Genomic DNA, 22087 nt, shown 5'->3' with positions numbered 1-22087 from the left:
TTGCAATTTTTTTGCACACATTTTTTGCACAGTACACAAGCACAGCTCAGTGCTGGATGCTGTGTATTCTTTGTATCCTGGAATTCCCCCTTGACTGCTGGGACTGATTAAACTCTCACGTGTATGTGCAGTATTTTCACCATCCCAGTCTAGCCAACTAAAATGACCAATGATCGCCAACTTGTAAAAGCAGAAGATGGTAATTCTTAGGATGGAATGGGGACAGATGAACGATCATTCTGATAAGTCTGTTTTATTGCAGAAGGAACATCACCTGTCCCTTCTTCAATTAAGGACCTGTCTGGTTACACTTTTTTACAGTAAGAGTTTAGTTATATGCACAGTAGTAACATATACCATAAAGATCAAGACCAAAGGTTCACTGCCTTTAAATCTGTGGTATGTAAGAACCTTCTGGTAAGGAGGCCTTAGATCCCAATAAGTTGACTGATCATTAGTGTATGAAGAATAAAATCAGACAAAAAGAAATCTTATCAGATAAGATTAGACATTCTTTATAGGTACTATTGTATGGTCAGTGACTGGTCAACAAAGCAGCACTGTCCTTGACAAAAGGTAGCTACACTCAGAGATACCCCGAGCATAATCTTTATCCATAACGACTCCGATCTAATATTCATTCTCACATTTCCATTCATTATTCTGACATTCATTGTCAGTACTAATATCTTGAGTTATTTCCCACAACCACCTTCAGATTGAAAGATTTAGAAAGATTTAGATGTAGTTTGAAGGCAGGTAACATTGTTTTATTGCTGACACTAATAAACATCAAGTCCATAGAGTCATGCATGCACTTTGGGCTGAAACATGACCTACCATTGCTGATTTCCACAGTATGTAGATGACATGTATCATAAAGAGCACACCATGCTATGTAAACTAAGTGTTGTCTCTGCTATTGTGTAGTCAAATGTCAAGGATTCAATCAGAAGTGGATAATGATGGTAAACTATATAGCCTTACCATTTGTGGAAGCTGTATATCAGCAAGACTTGAGATAAGGGCTTGGCTCAGACCAGCCAACTCCTTCAAAAGACTTTCATTGTTCTGCTCTATGAGTTTGTTCTCCTCCTCTATTGTTTTCAGATTTGTCTCCATTGAAGAGATCTAAATCACAAGATTTTGAGGGTTACATGGGAACTATGAAATTATGGCCCGAATGAGAGACAAAAAACTACATAAACAGAGATGACTTTACATTAATTAATTAGAAGCCAATACTTTTCACTTTTTACGGGGCTTTTAATTACAATAAATTTTCTCTACTTCCCACTCCTAGTCAAAAAATATCATGTTGTGTATAGAATTGAACTTGGAACTATCCTCACATTGGGGTTAATTTACTAAAGAAATATTACTTAGCAAAAAAAATTACCACCTTTCAAGGAAATGTTACCTTATTAAATGTCCTTGCATGTGATATATTATTTTGTGCACTTTTTACAGCTATCATTAAGCTAAACAACAATTCACTTCCAAAAGTGATGATTCACTTTGTAAAGTAAACATCCCTAACTTCTTTGGTAAATCAGCATGATTCATCCTGTGTGTAAGCAGGTTCCTGATGCCTTCTACCCATTGGAAACCACCAACATTCAGGCGTAAGACCCAACACTTGTGTTGATGCAGATATCTTGCAGGAAAGGTTTCACCTTTTAGGCCTGGATATGTGAAGATGCATGTCCTATAGTTATTTAACAGAGAGGACTCTAATTTTTTCAATTTTTTTAGGTGAAACACATAATGCAATGTTTTTATGTACCATATTTTTTTATGAAAATTGTTTTTTCATCCTATTCATTTTCCCCTCGCTTATCTATATAGAAGATAGTGTTTCTACGGGAGGGTTATAGTAAATATGTTAAGCTACGTACACACGTCAAATTTTTCTCGCCCGATAATCGGCTCAGGGAGGTTATCAAACAAGAATATGTTGTGTGTACAGCCTGAGTCATTCATCATCCATGGATCCGTCCTGGCGGATCCACGGACGATGAACGACGAGCGATCCTAATGCAAGGGAAGGGGGAGAGAGCGCAGCAGGGTGCTGCTCCGTTGTTCTCCCCCTCTCCTCTCCATAGAGCAGAACAGTGCTGTATGTACAGCACTCGTTCATGCATCCTGCTGTTTTATCGTTGGAAAGAATCATAAAAGATCCTTTCTAATGACAAGAATTGCACTTGTGTATGCAACTTAAGAAAGGATAAAAGCAAATGAATAAAAGAATATTTACAACAGCACATATGAATTTGAATATATGTTATCTATTACATTTATACTTGTGAAAGAACTACTACAAAAATGCACAACTATATATAGTAAAGTTCACATAACTCTACAGGAAGAATTGGATAAAGAAAAACTTGCAGTATTGCCACTTTCACACTAATATTGTCATTATATGCAAAAGGTGACAACTAATGATAATGGTAGTTTTCTTCTATTAAAATATTGACCGAAAACTGCTGAGAACTGGAAAAATAGTTTACTGCTACATTAGCACCATTCAGGTACAGCTGCCTTGTATCAATATTGAGTGACTTTGTTTGATCAGTGCTGATTATTTTGCACATTAGTCTGAGCCCTGTGATTTTTGTCTTCATTACAAAAAAATCAGGCAAACCCCTATATTGATCCCTTTATGTATTTTATTAAGAGGTTATTGTCATCCCCTGCATCTTGCTGAAGATAACAAAATGCTGAAAAAGATACTAAGAATATAAAGAAAAGTGAATTTTTTTGTGGTATGACTTATGGCCATAATACATATCATTCTGTTATTAGAATTGTCATTATATTTGCTGGAGGGCAGACCCTGGGTGTCACTACATATCACACAATGACTGGTTAGAGATGTCAGGGATTGAGGAACCACCGAAGACACAGGGCTTTTACAAGAAATCTTTTGTCCTGCATTACAAATCGTATTTTACCCTACATACCCTGTCATGTGACAAAATACAAATATACTGCCACTGTGAAACTTTAGATACAAACAGAGCTCCTCATTATGCCAATTATGTTCTTATCTCTGCAGCTGTCAGACTCTCGTGTTAGGTGGCTATTATGCATGTTCCATTGAATTATTCTTCCTTAAGCTAACAACAAAATATGGCAATTTTCCCACCAACGGACTGTGTGGAAAAAAATGTTTTGTTTTTTTAATGTTTTCTGTAATATGCAATATAAAAGCTCCAGAATGGAAAAAATACATTATATACCTATATACTCCAAACTAATTCACCCATGGTTATTATACATAATTTACCATTATGAGTAGATAAAAAAATATTTTTTCTTTGATTTTCATAAACTAATGTATGTTTTGTGTTCTAGAAAGATACTATATGGGGAATTATTTGTCACTACCTTTGTGTTTTGCTTTTAAATATGCAGTTTAGAGATAAAAAATAAATAATGTGGGTCTGTTTGAGGGTTCTTGGCATTAACCTGCACTCAGCAATTACATTACCTTGAATTTAAACTTTTTTTTTGACCCTCTAGTATATGCAGTGCTACAGTTCCCAATATGAAAAAAAGAGCACAAAAATATTATATATATATATATATATATATATATATATATAAACCAAGTATACAGACTGTAGTACATAAAATTAATAAAACCAAAAATAAAAAAAAAATAAAAATATATATATATATATATATATATATATATAAACCAAATATACAGACTGTATTTCATCACCTTTAAGGTGGTTATACATAGGGAGAGCATTTGACAAGAATACAAGAGATCGGGAATATTCTTAATAACTTATCAATCATTTATTCATAGCAGTTGCGTCTGCTTCTTTAAAGTTGCAGATTTTCAGACTGATTATTTCCAATTGGTGTGCCAGTTCATTACAAACAAAACAACAACATAAGAAGTTTCTGCTTCCTTCCTGTATTCTTTGTTTGATTGTACCAAAAGGTCAGAACCCTTGACTATCCTTTATTGTTTTTATTATTCTTTTTTGTTGCCATTTCCTCTGTCCAACTTAAGCTGCGTACACACGGCAAATTTTTCTCGCCCGATAATCGGTATCGGCCAATTATCGGGCGAAAATCTGCCGTGTGTACAGTCGGTCGTCGTCCATCGTCTGACGACCGTCCTGGCGGATCCATGGACGATGGACGACGACCGATCCTAATGAAAGGGAAGGGGAGAGTGCGCAGCAGGGTGCCGCTCCGTCGCTCTCCCCCCTCCCCTCTCCATAGAGCATGAACGGTGCTGTATGTACAGCATCGTTCATGCATCGTGCAGTCTTTTCTCGTTGGAAAGGATCGTGAAAGATCCTTTCCAACGAGAAAAATTGCAGGTGTGTACGCAGCTTTACACAAGGGAGGGCAAAATGAGAGGGCCATTTACATACTGTCCATCGTTGCCTGTTTTAGTGATAACTGTCAAAAACTGGATATAAAATCATTTTTTTTCCTGGTTATGACAGTAGGAAGTGATTGATCTCCCAAACAGAGGGATCAGTTGAACAAAAATATGTGTTGGCTGAAGTTTGCTTCATTTTTAAAATAGTTGGGCCATGGCAATTTTTGTATGCATAATTTGTGATTTAAATAGATGTGCACGCAATGTATTATGTAAACAGAAGGACTGAAATATTCTAACCTGGGTTTGAAGTTTCATCATATCAGCTTCTATCTTCAAATTTGATTCATTCAGTTCTTTGATCTCTTCATCTAAATTCCTGATATCATCCCCATTTTCTATGCCTGCTGGGTACATTAACACATTTATATTTATAACCAGTTGTTTTCAGGGTGATGCCAGTGTTCAGATGTATAGTATAAAATCAATGGAATATGGGAGAAGAGCTTAGTAAAACTACACTAAAATATTACAACATGTAAGAGCTTTAATAGCAGAACTTTTCAATGGATTAACAACTTCAGTGGAAGCTTATGTTGACTTAAAATGTTGAAAAATAGTAGAGGATAATTGGGATAACATTTTTTCCAAAAATTATGAAATGGTAGGTGGTTAAGCGTACTCCCTCTAACATTTTTCATGTTCCGTTTTGCATGATATTAGCTGCTAATGGTGTATTAATTAAAAAAATACACCTATGTCAAATTACATTTATTAACTTGTTATTTTACTTTTATATCTCTTTGTTAGTTTGGAGTCATTTTTGTAAAACCTGATAAAACCTGTTAATCACTCTCCAATCTAGCTATGGGCCTGCCTTACTAAAATGTTACTATAGGGTGAAGAGCAGTAACGTCAGCTGGTTATGGATTATTAGAATAAGGAGTAAATTAACCTAAACCCATGTTCCCCTTATACATTCAATCATCTGAAGTAGAAGCTAGGTTTTTTCAAGTTTCCTTGAATGTGATTAGACATTTTATTTACTTATTATTTACTTACTTACTTAGGTTGCAGATGGTTAACCTAATGGATTCACACACAAGGAAAATCACAGAATTACTATATTTTTGAACATGTGTAATCATGTCCATGGGGTCAGGGATAGCAGTGGTCATTCTTTGTCACTTATTGATATCATGAAAAATTGGCAAATGTAGCATATTTAAGTAATGCTGTATTACCTTTAAAAATAATTAAGTAAAGCTTTTTGGCAGAGGATATGCATTTGAAAGTGTCAGTCCTTTCCTTCCATGTAATAGTAATCCTCTTTAGAGCTAGACCGTTTGGGGGATGTTGGTATTTGCATATGAACTTTTTTTGAGTATGAGCAGCTCATAGAAGAGGGTTATCGTACATCCAAAGGTCTTACATCTCTCTCACTACTATATATCATATAGAAGGCTTCTAATAGTCCTTCTTTAGCCAATACAGGTACACTTTGAAAGACACCCCCAGACAGCAAGCAAAACAATTCACTAAGTACTATCCAACAACTATAGAACTTTGCTAGTCAGAAGGTTCTCGGATTTATTCTTCAATGTGAATTTTATATAATCATTTGGTGGCAGTTTATTCAGGTTTTTCATAATGCTGATAAGTGGTAACCTAGCCAGGTTATGGGCTGTGCTAATGTGTCCTGCTCTGTGGATGTAGAAGCCTCAGGGAGCCTGCTGTAAAGTGTTTTCCAAAAGGGTGTTTTCTGTTTTATGCATTTTAAAGGAATAACAAATGAATATTCCAGCCATTATAGAATAGTGAATCTCATATACTGTTGGAAATTTTTATTTTTACTTGTTGAATCTGAAAGATAGCTGAAAGCCATAAAAGTATCAATAATGACTGATATACATAGCATATGGCAGACACCTCCAAACATCCCTGTTTCCCTATTAGCAGCTTAATATGATCTCCATCTTTACTGACCATCAGTGAAAAGGACGGAAAGGAGTTGCTATTTTTAATAGCAGTTCATATCTTGATTTAAAACATCAAAATGCCATATCAATGCATATATATTTATGTAATTATTAAAGTTTGGTATTTTGTTTTTTTCTTCATTATACCATTTTTTATAATATGCTTCTTTTTTTCCGTTATGTTTATTTATTTATTTTTTGCTACTGTCATATCATATTGTGCCTAGTAATGAAAATGTAAAAAGACAATTTCTGTCAGAAACCATAACCGATCCCTATCAAGCCAAAGACATATCTAGAATTTAGGCCTAGTGTTCTTCTATAGCTTTTGTTTGTTATCCATTTGATGTGATCATTTTCAAGATATGAGGCTACTGTCCTATTAACCTCCATATTTTTGAACTATTATTTAGAAAAAATAAACAGACAATAATGATTGTTAACAGAGTCAGAAAGTATATTTACTCACATACACACTCCCAAGAGTGTTTTTTCTATACCTCTGTGATTAGATTTTTAATTTATTGTATATAATGGAAAAAGCAAAAAAAGTGGGAATACTGAAGGGTGTGTGGAAAAACTTAAACATGGATGGGGACTCCTAAGAAAATCTTATGTGAAATCAGGTTCAATCTAACAGGAAGTTTGACTTCTGCCAAAAGCTGCCCACAATTTCCATGAATTTATGACATTTGCAATCCCTATTTATTGTACAACGATGTGTAATATGTTGGAGCTATATTATATAATACTATTTATTAATAATAATAGTATCAATATTAATCAGACAACACTGCCCAAGAGCAGTTGGAGAGTGACTGCATAAGCTATGAATAATTTCTGATTGTTTTTTTCCCATGCTTTTGATAGTGTGTGCGAAATGTTTCTGTCTCCTAGCCTACCTCAATACAATAGACATGTTTAAGCAAGTGTTTATGTCATGATAGAGCCTGCATCTGGATTTCATGTAACTTCACATCTGATCATTTACTAATGGCTACAGACTTAAAAAATCTGTGTTGGTAACAGGTTCCCTTTAAACTTTGTATTTACAGATCTGATTTTTTTTTTTCTTATTAGTGCTCCTATTAGTATCCCAAAACAAAGAACACATAATGCACATTTCAGAAGCATAATATGGTGCTTTATAAATGTGTTTTTTTCTGGTAAAAGGACTTACCAGTGAAACTAAAGAACAAAGGTAGTCACCATCTTTATGTAGAGGTCAGAAAAGTCAGGTATTTCTATCAAGGAAGATTTTTAATAAAATATTGTCATCTAGGTATTAGTTTTTTTTAACTGCTTGAACAGTTTAATATTTACCAAAATATTAACTTGCAATTTTAAGTTTAATATTGTTTGCTGCTTCCACCTGTTGCTGTGCCAAACACACATTTATTTCTGCTGGATTGATTTTTAGTAGACATGCAATGCTGTTACTTAATACAATAACCAAAGTTTAACTTATGAATATGATTCGTATATTTTTCAATTAAGCAGTCACATTTCTGCAAAGCCTGTTCAACAATATGTTCCTGGATTCTGATGTTTAAAAAAATGAGCATTCTCTGTTAAGGTTTTTCATGAGTGGGACTGACTTTGGAAAAGTGAACACTTGGAAAGCTGTGAAATACAGGATTTGATGTTTCTTGTACCGGTTATACCAGTTCTCTTTGCCAATTTCCTTTTAGAGCCTTAGGCAAAGCATTGAAGTGGACTCTTGATATATTACAAAACCCACGCAAATGTCAGAAATCATATTCACTTGGAGAAATGTATTTATTTTGCTTTCATGTTTGAATGAAACATTTATGAGTATCAAAGTCGTGGATGTATTTAAATGAGTTGTGGCTGTCTTTTATAAACATTAATACACAGCGTGTCCTTACCTCCGTTTGTCTTCAGCTTTACACTCATTAGTTCTTCCGATGTTTTTCCTTTTTTTATGGCTTGTGCATTTAAAGGGCATCCAGACAAACTGTAAAACCACATACAAAAAAAAAAATATCTAGCGTTAGTGCAGTGATTTTAAAATTTACAGTGCAGTTACAGTTAAGGTGACATCAGTGGTCAGATGTGTGTGGACCTCTCCTTAGGAGATTGGTTTTCTACTTTTCATAGGGCAGAAGAATAATATTCAGAACAGGTTACAAACCCAAACTGATTTGTTTGTGTCAGCACCATTGTTCTATTGAATGGGCACAGTCACCCGAGGCTGCAAAATAGCCCTCAACTAATGAGGAGAGTTTTGATTTTGTTGTTTTGATGGCTACCACCTGCATGGAATAGTTACTTGAAGTTGGTATAAGTTTAGGGTGTAAATAACACATTTCACTCTGTCTCTCTCTCTCTATTTGTCTCTCCTACTATCTTGTTGTTTGTCTAATTTGCCACTCAAGAATATCAAGTGATCAAGATCCAAAAGTCATTCATTCTCTGCCTAACTGTGCAGTAGGACTAAAAAGCATGGGATTTTTAAAATATCTGTCATATGCTTAATGGATGTCATAGTGATCAATAGCAACAGGTTGTACATAACTTTCTCAAACAGCAGACGGCCCTAGATAACATTTATATGCAATTCTGGACCTGATTTGAAACAAACTGAACTGAAATCCAATTAATGAAAGAGAAGGAAAAGGACAGTGGAGGGGAGGGGAGGAAAGACAGGTTGATGCTCGATATCCTCAGCCAGGATAGAGGAAGGCTCTGTCTTACTTGCTGCAGATTCTTATGTACACTGTGACTATCACAGTGTGTAGTGAAATCAGAGTTATCTATTTTAATGCAATAGTGCAGGACTGGAGGTAAAGCTGGATTTCAACTTCAGCAAATTTTCAAAGTTACTGACCTACTTCTAATACTGTGGTGATAAAACACAATTATATCTGAGTGTTTTTACAAGTACCACATCCTGTATCCTACTACAAAGAATAAATGGTCAAATGGGGGATTTTTAGGCACATATCTAGAAAATGTCTCAAATTCAAAACTACTGTTAAAAACAATATATTTATTAATGGCAATTAAAACAAAAACCTGGAAGTCAACTGTGAAATCTGACATCTATTTTCACACAAAAGTTTTGTATTGACCCAAAACACTTCTATGCTTTTTGCAAGTGTCATGCTTTATTAGGAAAGGATATAATTTAATGCTGCCAGCCAAAATAAACAAAGCTATTCATCCACTAGGTAATAAAAATTGTATTTCCACCTAGAGGGAAAAGAAATGGTGAAAGACTCCTCCTGATATCAGTTGGTGCAAGATATAGTACCACAAGATGTAGTACCAAAGTGGTACCTTGCTACGTCTGCAGTGATAAATATACCTCCTCCGATCTTCTAGCCTATAGATCCTCCTAATTATGGACCATCTTCCATTCTATATACACTTGTATTTGCTTTCACTGATATACTAGTTGTGATGATTTTTTAATGTAAATGGTGATAAACAGAGCATGAGACCTTTTATCAGCAAACAAAACATGCATTAAGAGACTATCCACTTTTGTTTCTATAATAGAATGTAAAACATAGGAACAGTAAGAACTACATTACCTTCGGTGAGTGACAAAAACATTATTGACATGGCCCAGTCCATTGCAGCCTGGAAGTGGACAATGCGGTAATTCCTGCTTATTCTGTTTCCATGCAATTGATGCACCATTCAGGGAGCTATCCTTCTGCCTTTTTGCAGCCAATGGGCAACCAGAAGCACTTCGATGAGATGTGTATTTCCCAGATATGTGTCCCTGGCCCTCACAACCTGCAACTGGACACCTGATCAAACAGGTCATGATACCAATAATGTAACAAATATAACAGTTTACTTCTTCAATACAATTCTCAATACATATGTAATTATTTTCTATAAACTATATATAGTCAGTAAATTTATGAGTCCAGCAATACTTATGTTATGTTTCTGTATACAATGTTCTGTCCTTATCTAACTTTAACACAGTTACCCCCATGCCTTGCACACTTTTTCAATGTAAACAGAGTATACAGATACAGTTTTGTGCCTTAAACCTAGAAAAGTCAACCTTGGGTTCTCTTTGAGTGTTCTACAAAAATGATAAAAACATTCTGAATGAAATTATGACAGATGTTTGTTTCATCTTTTAGTACAAAGATGTATTTAAATAGAGTAAACTATACAGAAAAGAGGAAGTGATCATGTAAAAAGGAAACATGTAAAACATAATTACAATTCAGTCCTGGGAATAGTAAATGCATTAAGATTAACAGTAGTAACTAATCATGTCACACAGTTTGTGAGGCTTATGCAAAGTGTTAAAATGCCGTTAATAGATTACTAATGCATTACCATTCCTGACATTTGCACCTGTTGGGGTAGAAGCCAGCATAACCACCACAGATAATATTTTAATGTGAATGTTAGCACTTAGCCAAAATGCTAAACCAATATCAGTGGATACACTATGTAATTTAGTTCTTTATTGACAGGCATTTTAAATTCCACTTTTTATTTCCTTAGTGTTTGTGATCTATGGCTTATTTAGTAGGTAAATAATTGTAGTACAAGAACAGCAAAATATATGTATGAAATTTAGGCTTCAATTCATTTGTATTGTATAGGTTACAAAAAAGTACACACACAGAAAACTAAATAAGTAAAATACTTACAAGAAAAAAAAAATACTAAAAAAACCTGTTGATTGACTCACCATGGAGTAAATTACTGTGTCATTAAAAAGGGATAACCGTTGTTTGTTTATATAGAGATCACGTGGGAATTAACAAGGTTTCTAGCCAGTGAAATGAGATGTCAAGTGCTGGGTGTGTGCAGGTCAAAAAAAGGAGAGTACTGACCCACCATTAATTGCAACTAGAAACTAATAAATGAAACTAATAAATAAAAAAATGAACATCAAGATATGAAGTAAATCCATTATACACATGTATAGTTAACTTACTTAAGTTCTGGGTCTTCCTTATCTTCTTTGCTTGGAAATGCCTTGACCCCACTTTTTCTGGCTCTTGGACACCCTGATAAACTATGGAGATAATTTAAAATAAAAATTATTTATATAGCTCAATCTGCAAAAGATGAGATGATGCAACAAGAGATTTGCTTTACCTTCTATGAGAGGCATAATTTCCAGTAACATGTCCAGATCCATCACAGCCTGGTGTTGGACACCTGAAGACATAATATTCATCACTTGTTTTATTTGCTAGACATGTACCAGTTCCAAATGCATAAAGCCATGTTTTTAAGGCATTGGTTGTACATATGGCTTTATAGAATGAGGAGGGCAATATACTACAGACTTTCCAATCCTGCAGATTTTGTGCTACTGCTTCACTTTCTGCATGATGCTTGGATTGCTAATAAACATTTTACCATGCGGATGTAAATCCAGATATTTTTCTGGATGTAAACCTGAGAGATTACAGAACTAGTTGTACTGGGAAATGCTTTCCTTTACAGTAAATCATATAACAATAAACCTAAAGATAGTTTTTCTATATTTTATTATCTTTGACTTGAGTTGTTCCCAATTGATACAATGGATTTTGTAACATTTTTTTAAAGGAACTCCAAACATTTACATCTTAATGTGACTTTGGATATTACTAATAAGTAATCAATTACTAAGGTCATATAAACATTTACTTTATTTTAACAGGAAACAAATTTGTATGTGTGTATATGATGTTTCCTATAAAAGTTGAGTTTTTTCCCACCTCATGATGCTTCTGTAGCATCTCAGTGATTCATTCTCAGTAACTGGCAATTTCATTGAGCTAAAATTTGCTTGTAAATTTAATTTCTAATGTTCTCTGGATCTTCTGATTGTTTTAACCTGTAGCTATCACTGGAGGTGATCTGTGCTCAGCCTGTATTACCCAGGTCTGTGACTAATTTAAAAAAAAACTAAAGCCTAGATTTTGGTTTACATCTCATAGTATAAGGTACAGTAAACTCACTATGAATTAAGAAACTTACTTGAGTTCCTGGGAGTTTGCAGCCATCAGAGACTTCAATGTTTTGTCAGCCAATGGACAGCCAGAAACACTGCAATACCAATGATAAAATCATATTTAAGAATTGTATGATTTTTTTAACATACAAAATTAGTCTACATAATGTGCTTCTATTTAATGGTGCTCACTAACAATTTATGAAAGCTCACTTTCTTCAGCCAAGCTGCATGATCCAGCAAACCTGATGAAAGTGTATCCTCTCCAGCCTTGGAGAACTTTATTAAATAAATAAAAAGGCCCATTGTCTCAGAAACTTTTTATAAGATAAATCTAATGTTGTTCTGTTTTTTTTCAGGTAAGTATTTGCTGCCATTAATGAAGTATTTTTTTTATCTTTTACTTTGCTGTCTCACCTTGCACACAGGTACATATAAGATACAATAAATAAAACTTCTCTTGGGTAACTTTGAGGTGATGTGGCTAATTTACTAAAGGAATATGAGCTGTCCTCTTAGCAAAGTGAAATATCCCCTTGCAGTAGCTTAGTGGTGGCATTGAGGTGAAGGACAGTTGACTTTGGCCAGTCAATCATATTCAAGCAACATCTATAATATAGACAGCCTTCAGAAAAGTATGGGGTGGTAATTATAAGACCAGCCACACAGTACATATAGGGAGAGAAAAAGCAGTGATTGGCCTTATTACAGGAAGAAATTATCTTTTTTCTTTTCTGTAGGGGTGGCCACCTTCCCAATAGCCAGCAATGTAAGAGTAAGTCCTACTGACCACCACACTAATATACTGTGAGTTGTGGATATAGTAAATATAGCTAGAGTTTCCTGGGGGCCTGAAATTTATTTTAAGGGGTTCCCTAATGTAAAAAAAAAAAAAAAGACACGACTGCCCGGTGTGTAGTAAATATTATATTATTATACAAATTATATAATCTGGCAGCCTAACCTAGTTGTACAAAATAGTAGTTTTGTTATTTCATATTGTTTATTTAAAGAAGAAATATATAATGTATGTTGCAATTATAAAACTGAACTTGTCAAGAAAAGTCTTAGACAAACTGAAAATCAGCTGACAGGTAATCTAGCCTCTGTAGCTTTTGACAGCTGACTGCTCATTAATTGCAAGACGATTTACACTGACAAGTGTTGCTTTAGGCTGATACAGTTGTAACTTTTCAGGATTCTTACAAAAATGAAAACATTCAAACCTGTTATTGTGAAAAATGTATGGGAAGATATAAAAGCCAGCCATGAGAGAATCAGCAGCACATTACCATTCATGTTCCAGATGTACAGTTCTCCCCCTGATAACAGTAAAGAGACTGAAAGTAACACAAAAGCCCTGTATTTATTGTGGCTTCCTGTGATTGTATACCTGCGATGAGAAGCGTAGTTTCCTGTTACATGACCACTACCGTCACACCCTGGGGTTGGACAACTGTGAACAAAAAACGAAAATAAATAAAAATGGACAAAAAGATGGCAGATGCTTTCCTATGTTATGGAATTTTCTCATTTTTTCCCATGTTGCTTTTTCAGTTTTGGTAACTAATAAACTATAAACTCCTGTTCATATGTTAAATGGTAAATTTGTAACTTTTTTCCAGTGCTTTGAAAAAAAATAATGATACCAAAGTAATTTTAGAAAGAAGGAAAATTTTTAACAGCTAAGGATGAGCAAAAATGTTGACACAGGTAAAACCCTACAGCAAGGTTTTTATCGGACTTTATGAAGAAAATTAACAATACCCTCAATTTTATGGATTGGCAATGAAGTTTATCACTGCTGATTTATTTGAGTCCTCATATTGGGCCTGATTTATTAAAGCTCTCGAAGGCTGGAGAGGATACACTTTCATTAGTGAACCTGGTCCCGGATACAAAACATTTACTAACATGTAAATGACTAGAAACCCATTCCAGTTTTGCTGGATCACCCAGTTTCACTGATGAAAGTGTGTCCACTCGAGCCTTGAAGAGCTTTGATAAATCAGGCCTATTATAATTTACTTTTAAATGAAAGTATAGGGAGGAAAGAATGATTTTAAAACTGGTGTGGGAAGATGGAGTACTAGCCCTTTTCATAGACAAAGTCACTAATCCTTTCAATGGTATGCTTGGGGATACCTAAAACTGTGCATGATGCATTATTAAGAAAAAAAAAGTGAAAAAATGGTGTGGGACTCTGCTCAGGCATGTTCATCACCAAACCCCCTTCACCCGTCCATACATTCCCTATGCCTTCCTTCCTTAGTATTGTTGATGACAAATTTGGTCAAGGACATAACTAAGGTTAACATAACATTAAACTTTAGTAGGGTGTTGCTCATTGTGATTGATCAGGCTTTACATTACAGAATTTTATTGGAAGGATTTCTGTACTTACATTGTGTCTGTATGACCACAAATGTTCAGATTATATACAATAGTTTTTTTCTAGTCAGTTTGTGAATGCAGTGAAAGAATTGATAGAAGGAATTATTCTAGAAAAAAGCTATTTTTGATCAAGCAAATTTGTATCCCTTTACTGGGTTTATAACTTGTTTTACTACCTAAAAAAAGGTTGTATTGCGATGTTTTTTGAGGTGTGTTCTTTCATGTGCTCCGAATACTCTTCCCCTCTAGCAATTTTTTGACAACACTGAACTTTAGAGACTTTGCAATTTGTCAGAGTTTTACATTAATATGATGATCTGATTGTATCAAATTGGGGAAATTCCCACACACCTCTCCCCAATCATTCATGAGTAGGACTACCTAATGAATGATTGCGGCCCCTTGTAAAAATTCTCCAGCGTGGTTCATAGTTTGCCATACCTCATACATTCTACTATAAACAGGCATAGAAAATTATGGGACAGTACTGTGCTGAGATAGTGGCCCTGATTTATTAAAGTCCTCCAAGGCTGGAGAGAATACACTTTCATCAGTGAAGCTGGGTAATCCAGCAAACCTGTAATGGATTTCCTAAAAGTCAAACTATTTGTAAGCAAATGTTTTCAAACCTGGACCAGATTCATTCCAGGTTTGCTGTATCACCCAGCTTCACTGATGAAAGTGTATTCTCTCCAGCCTTGGAGAACTTTAATAAATCAGGGCCATTGTGATCACTGATGTCATCCCTATATGGATTCAATTCACACATTGTAAACTCTGTAGGCCATTTTGGGGAACTCAGTAATTTATAAAATTGACAATTCGACGTTGTGCCTTTTTATTAGATATTTAAATGGTGGAATAAGTTAAATATGCAGTCTTAAATGAAAAATAAAGTACTAAGTTGTTCACAGTTCTGGAGATAGTAAAAGTATTTTTCCCCTTAGAACAAAATACTTTAGATGTTATTTGTATATTAATTTCACTAAAATAAAATGTATAGTTTATGTGATTGTCAAACACTATGCAGTACTAAATTATAACCACAAGATGGCGATGGACTGCAGGTATTTTAAAGTAAATGTTATGTTTTCAAAGGAATAAACATTTTTATAAAAATGAATCTCAGTACAATTTATAGTAATAATAGTAATAGTAATAATAGTATAGTATAATAGTATAGTATATAATTAATAAAATTAAAATGGAATAATTAAAAAACGCACAATAGTTCTTTTAGGTATCTTTTAGCATAGTTTAGCTCTTTCTGAAACAAAATTTGTTCAGAACTTGCTGGTCCTAAATGCGAGCTCTGGTTTTAGAAACTGTGTAATGTGCTTGTCTCTGTGTAATGTGCTTGTGTAATAATGATTATCATATCATAATGTGGATAGTATTTTAACATATGTTTTTCTATAGCTAAATGGAATCTAATCTAAAAAATGTACATTGTGATAGACTAGACTTAAAAGTACACCATCTGCTGCCACTATGGCCTTTTTGAACACACAAATCCCAATGGGAGGGGGGGGGGGCATTTTCTACAAAAGGTATAGACTATAGAGTAAGCTTTTCTTTCTTTAGACAATAGGTCTCACCTATTTCTACAGAGTGTTTAGAATAGTAAATGCATGAACCAGCGCAGGATCGTTTAAATAAGTGCCATCCAATCATGGGAGTTCTTAAACTGTATTTATAGCCATTTTTTGTTTCTGCATCCCCAAGAGGCAGACTTATTTTCTCTGTTTTTGGTCAACAAGATGTTAGACTAAAAGCATGTTGTTGTAGAATATGTGCAAATTATTAGTTTGGGTCTTTATACTTTGGTACTGGTTCTGTTAGGCTTAATGCAAACCTAAGTATTCCTTCTTTATACCAGAACCACAGCTAAGAATGAATTTTACATTCATCAATCATACCCTGGCACAGTGAGGAGTGTTGGAAGATTACCAAAATCCTACCTGTGCCAATTACCCAAGACACAGCAGCCAATGTCTTTCATCCAAATGGACAGACTGGATGGGGTTTTTTAATTGTAATAGTGAACAGCATAGACCTCTTTGTCTCTAAAGGGTTTTATCAATCTTGGGTATACAATCTTTGTGGTCTGTTCAACTCACTTTTTTCCTTAAAGTTTTTTTTTTATCCCTTTTGTTTTCAAAATGGTTTTCCAATGTATATCTTAATTTTGTAGTTTTTGCTTTGTAATTTTGCTAAGCTTTGATTGCACTGAATAATGCACAAGAGATTGTGAATAAGTATCTGCACTAACTACATAGCTGATATTGCCTGGTTTTTATGACCTGTAACTGCTAGTAAGTTCAGTTTGTGTTTGTGGTGTGCCAAGCCAGTGTGCCAGTCTACTAAGTATATTAACCGACGGTGTCAGGAGGAAGGTTTCTCACAAGCCTGTGTTGGTGGTGGCAGCTTGGATATTCGTGTATACTTGTAGTTTGTATCCTATGGAGGTAATTTGTGTCCTCATCAAAATTTTCAAAAAGTGGTGGTCAACTTTCATGGATGAGCAACAGGTGGCAACACCTTGAGCATTATCCATCCTTCTTTCTCCCTGTAGTCTCTAAAACCCTTTTGTTTGACACCATGACACAAGGTGCAGCAACTTATCACACACCTTTAAATTGCACCCCAATCTAGGCAGTGCAGCACAAGACACATGCAATTTTCAAAGACCACAAATTAGCTGGAGAATATCAAGTCCACAGTTCAAAAATATTATAGTGATTCAGTATAACACTTTTCTGTTGTCAATCCCTAACAAACAGGGCAATTTGGATTCTGGCACCAGACATAGTGCTAAAAGATATGACATCTTGTTTATTTTCCCTTGAAGCAAGAGAAATTAAAAAAATGAAATGCCATAACTACATTTATTACAGTATTTACTGAAACGTTTAACAACTATGTGTGACTTGTCTGTGCATTTTTTAAACAAACGAGCATAACAATTAAAGTGGAACTAAGTGTAAACAGTTATTATAAAAAGGACAAACACTGTCACAGTTTTGTAATCTTTAAAAAAATTCACATATTTAAGATTAGTTCCACTTTAAATGTTCTCTAGGCAAGCTTCAAATAAGGAAGCAGTTATTGTGGTATTACCTGTGCTGCCATTCTAGACCTCCATTTGAAAAAAAAAACTATTTGGGTGGTAGTTAAAATGATTCCCCTTGTCTCTGCACCCAGGACAAGTATGCTGCATAGTTGCTTTCAGTGATTTGCTTCCTAGTATTTAGGTTGAGTTCTGCTTAAACTCATTAGTTGTATAGGAAACGCCATTTTCAGAATTTCTAAAAAGCGAGATTGTAGCCCTTATGAAACCGATACATTCTTTTTATTAAGGAAGATCAAGTGAAGGTTCAGGTTTGTCTTAGCAGCTAATGACAAACTGCACCATAAATAATATGTCGCTTTTAGTTTGCCCATAGTTTATACTTTAATGAAGTTCAATTATCTTGTTTTCAATTATTCTATTATAGAAATAAAAATATAACAAACTTACGTAATGAGCTCCTTTTTCATATCCCTTGAAGGGAACTTTGTTTTAGGGCTGGTCATCGTGATATCTCCAGAGAATTTTGTCTCATCTGTGTTTTCCGAACAGCTTCCAAGATCCATCTGAAAAAAAAAATGGAAAAATATTTAGTTATTATTGGATGACTCCTTTTTATTTTGGGGTCTTTGTCTGCGGTTGAATTCCCTGTGGAACCCTCAAGCTGCAACCTTTTTCCATCTTTAGCTCAAATATTGGATGGACTGCCAACCAGTAGACAACCTTTATACCAACTTTTCAGTCCTTCCTAAGAGTGGACATAAAGCTTACTGGTAACCCATTAATTCCATTACTGGTAACCCATACTGCTGACCTCCTTCAGAAATGCTATCACCTTGCTGTCACTGGCTCCTGTAGTTTCTTAGTCACTAAAAGAAATCATGCAGCCAATACAATCAGAATTCCTATTCTGACTATGTGTTTAAGTGCCAGTACTGAAGCTTTAGGATCAGCATGATAGCCAAGGAACATGCATCTTCAGAAAACGAGGTCATTGCTGGCAGCTTACATACTTCTCTTAGTTAAAGGGTTACAGTTATAGCATACCAGTGGGCTAAGCTAATAAACTTATATTACCATGTTGGCCTATGAGGGAGAACATTTAGTTCTCAAATGTTTTGAATACTGAGAGTCCATCCACTCTGATGCATTGATTTGTGCAGCATTTGTAGAAAGATTTTGTTGATGTCATAATAAGGCATAGGGGGATGCAGACCCTTGTTACATGATTTCCTATTAAGACATGTAGAGGGCTATGCTTGAAACAGGAAACATACATCATAGATGTATGTTTGTGGCTAATCAGACCAAAAGTATATTAACCAAACAGGGCCCTTATAAGCTGCTATAGATTATACCTCTTGTGAATTTCAATGTAGTCTCCAAATGTTTGCCTTAAATTACTTGCACATGCTGTATTTATTTTATTGTGTCAAGGCTGATGATTTGACAAATGATAAAGCCTTGCTCCTGGACTGCATTGGATGTACTGGAACAAGTATGTAAAATTGAACTGAGCATGATAAAATGTCATACTGCATTTTACACTTACCCTGCTAACAGGACATCTAACTATTTTAGTGGAGCATAAATCTGGAATATGCAAATGCAATAATGGTTTTATTTACTGTGAGCTCATACCACCAAGAGGAATTATGCAAAGCATTATCCAATATTTTTTCTCATATTCCAATTCAAATATAACAAAGGCAGGCGTTTATTGCCATGCTACATAAGCTTAAAAACAAGCCTTTATCTCTGCACTGACCTTTCTGGTTATTTATCAATAAAAAGGTAAAGTCAGCCATCTGTTGTTTTGTAGGTTGAGTGGGTGTTTTTTTAATGATTCAAAATTAAAACAAAGGTATAGCGCATAAATAACTTTTGTCCTTTAAAGTGAAATTCTAAGCAAATGTTACTTTGGGGACCTAATTGCTGTGTACTTTTACCATGGTGTTAATGAGTAACTATGCCTTAAATTTCATAGTTGCTTGATAAAGGCCTTTTATAGCTCTCATGAAATCTTACATTTCCGTAGCTGGCGAGGAACTAGAAGTCTTAGCATGCTTAGGGCCATGCCTGCGTTGGCTGTAATATTTGTTTTTTGGTTTTAGAGGGAGTAATGGACATTTACATCCCTGGAAATGTCTAACATTCATACCAGTCCTTGAAGAAGATGTAAACCACAAATGAGTTTGATTTTTTTTCATGAAAAAAATACTTGAATTTTAAAGCAAGCAAGGAATTAAAAAATTAGAACAGCAATACCCTGTAAAAGAATCAGGTTTATGCTTACCTCCCTGGTGGACAGTTTGTTGAAAATTGTAGAACCTTTAGCACCAATCCAACCAAACACCTCTATTCTTGTGCTGAATAGTAGTTTCCCCGCTGGCCACCATGGTTCTATCAATAGTGACATAGGGGCAGGCAGGTGGAACCACACTGGCCAGCAGTGGACAGACTATTTCACACCCCCTTATGTGTGGGATAGAATCACTGCAAGAGGGCAAAGTTTTAGGAAACCATGCGCCGGACAGATGAGTATAAACTCTTTTTTTTCACAGGGTAATGCTGGCTTGTATTTTTGTGACCTTTATGGCCCTAACATTTTAGGGGCTAGTTTCATGATAGTGACCACAGTGGAGAATGCCATCATATTATGTTTTGAACTAGCTTTTTGAAGTTTCGTTCAGAAGCCCACATGTCAAGATTGCTGAACAGGTGAACAACTGTGAAACATAGACAGATACTTGTCATCATATAACAGTAAGTACCTAAACTAGGATCTTTATAAAAAAATCACCAAGTAGAATTTTGTAAAGTAGAGGTGCCTTGCAACCAAGATGATCATTTGAAAATTTTGGATACAATTTTTTTTTTTACATCAGTTTAAAAGAGTTGAACTGCTTGAAATGGAGAAATGTTCACAATAATTAGAAAATTTGGAAAAAACATTTAAGAAGACTTGGTTACCATAGAAAAAATTTAGGAGGAACAAAACAATATAAGCAGTTATTAGTAGAGTAGGAAAAGCAAATAGGGAAATATAGGAGGGGGAAATAGTGGGGAAAAAGGGGAAAACCTGATGTTGTCCATAAAGGTTGGCTTGAGGCATGGACACCTGGAGCCTTGTGGTATGTCAACTGAGATGTAACAGATGGGAGACAAGAAGACTGAAAGGGGTGAAAGAAGAAAAGGGTTTTTGTTTTTTTCTTTGTCTATGCTTTTTTATTTTATGTAGAAGTATGAATGAAGTGGAACAGATTTGTAAATAGAAACTGAATTTTGTAGGTGATACATATCTACTACAGAAATGGTACCATGTATATAGCTCATTGTATGTAAAAAAACACTTTTTTTCAATAAAGAACTTAGATTAATAACAAATAACAGAATGAAACAGTTGCCTATTTAAAAATATTGAAAAATCACTTTTCAAATGAAATTAATGGGTAAATATATAATAATCATTGTTTATTTACTCATTCTTCTGTTTTAATTGTCAGTATTATAACCTAGTGATTCCTGGTTCATAAGTCTCGTAATCAATCTTTTGTCACAGACATCAAGCAAATCATCTTCAGGCACAATAGTTTCCTAATTTATCCCTTTTGTGGATATGTGACCAAATTTATTAGGAGTTTTTTAAATACTGCATGTGGTAGAATAGTGGATTAGTGTTTCAAATCACTTATGTTTAAGAAAACATGTAAATAGTAAATATGGTTGAAAGCAGGGATATGTAAAATTAGAGATTTGATTCACTGCAAAATACATATTCCATAATTTTGAAACCTAACATTCAAAATGTAATCTTTCACTGCCTTTATAGCCTCTAATTCCCAAATAATAAATAAGTAAAAAAAAAGATAATTCTAACTGCAAATCTAATGCCAAATCTAACAACATGCTTAAGTGTTAGAGGATATAAATATGTCCTTTACCAATGAGTTGTGGTCTTTTGGTGGTCACAGTGGTCAGAAGTGGAGAGCATCTCACTGTACATTACAATGAGAACTGGCACCACAAAAACAAAAGTAATTTATTGGTACTATACCCCCCCCCCCCAGCTTCTATAAGTTCCAAACTTTTTAAGCACTAGAGAGATTCTGGTAATTTAGGTTCTAAATTGCATATGTGGTGGATCTGTCCAAACTGGATCTGGCTACAAACCTTTCAATTTCACATCATCTGTACTTTTGAAAATCATTGACTAAATTGACTGGCTTTACTTGCCGCAGAATAATTTCATGTTTTTCATATTATAATTGCTTCTAGAGAGTGCATTAGTATACTTTGCAAATGTCATGACTTTTTCAATGTTACTGGATATATTA

The 22087-nt window shown here is 34.7% G+C and overlaps 1 protein-coding gene across 5 annotated transcripts in view; it reads right to left on the bottom strand.

The window, feature by feature from the left end:
- The window catches only part of ST18 (ST18 C2H2C-type zinc finger transcription factor), a 150402-nt gene that overhangs the window by 8008 nt on the left and 120307 nt on the right, over window positions 1-22087 (bottom strand). For 2 of the 5 annotated variants that reach the window (XM_072411217.1, XM_072411216.1), the window contains exons 12-20: window positions 18201-18316; window positions 13680-13742; window positions 12313-12381; window positions 11440-11502; window positions 11276-11356; window positions 9894-10115; window positions 8223-8311; window positions 4655-4761; window positions 988-1131 (exon numbers count right to left, since the gene is read on the bottom strand). In XM_072411217.1, coding sequence (XP_072267318.1) covers window positions 988-1131; window positions 4655-4761; window positions 8223-8311; window positions 9894-10115; window positions 11276-11356; window positions 11440-11502; window positions 12313-12381; window positions 13680-13742; window positions 18201-18316 — 954 coding nt within the window. The remainder of the gene's footprint in view (window positions 1-987; window positions 1132-4654; window positions 4762-8222; window positions 8312-9893; window positions 10116-11275; window positions 11357-11439; window positions 11503-12312; window positions 12382-13679; window positions 13743-18200; window positions 18317-22087) is intronic. The other 3 variants (XM_072411218.1, XM_072411219.1, XM_072411220.1) reach the window with 3 other exon arrangements.

The sequence above is a fragment of the Pyxicephalus adspersus genome, chromosome 5 (genome assembly GCF_032062135.1).
Source record: "Pyxicephalus adspersus chromosome 5, UCB_Pads_2.0, whole genome shotgun sequence".
NCBI classification, from domain to species: Eukaryota; Metazoa; Chordata; class Amphibia; order Anura; family Pyxicephalidae; genus Pyxicephalus; species Pyxicephalus adspersus.
The sequence above is the reverse complement of the archived record's forward strand: the minus strand, read 5'-3'. Positions and strand labels throughout refer to the sequence as shown.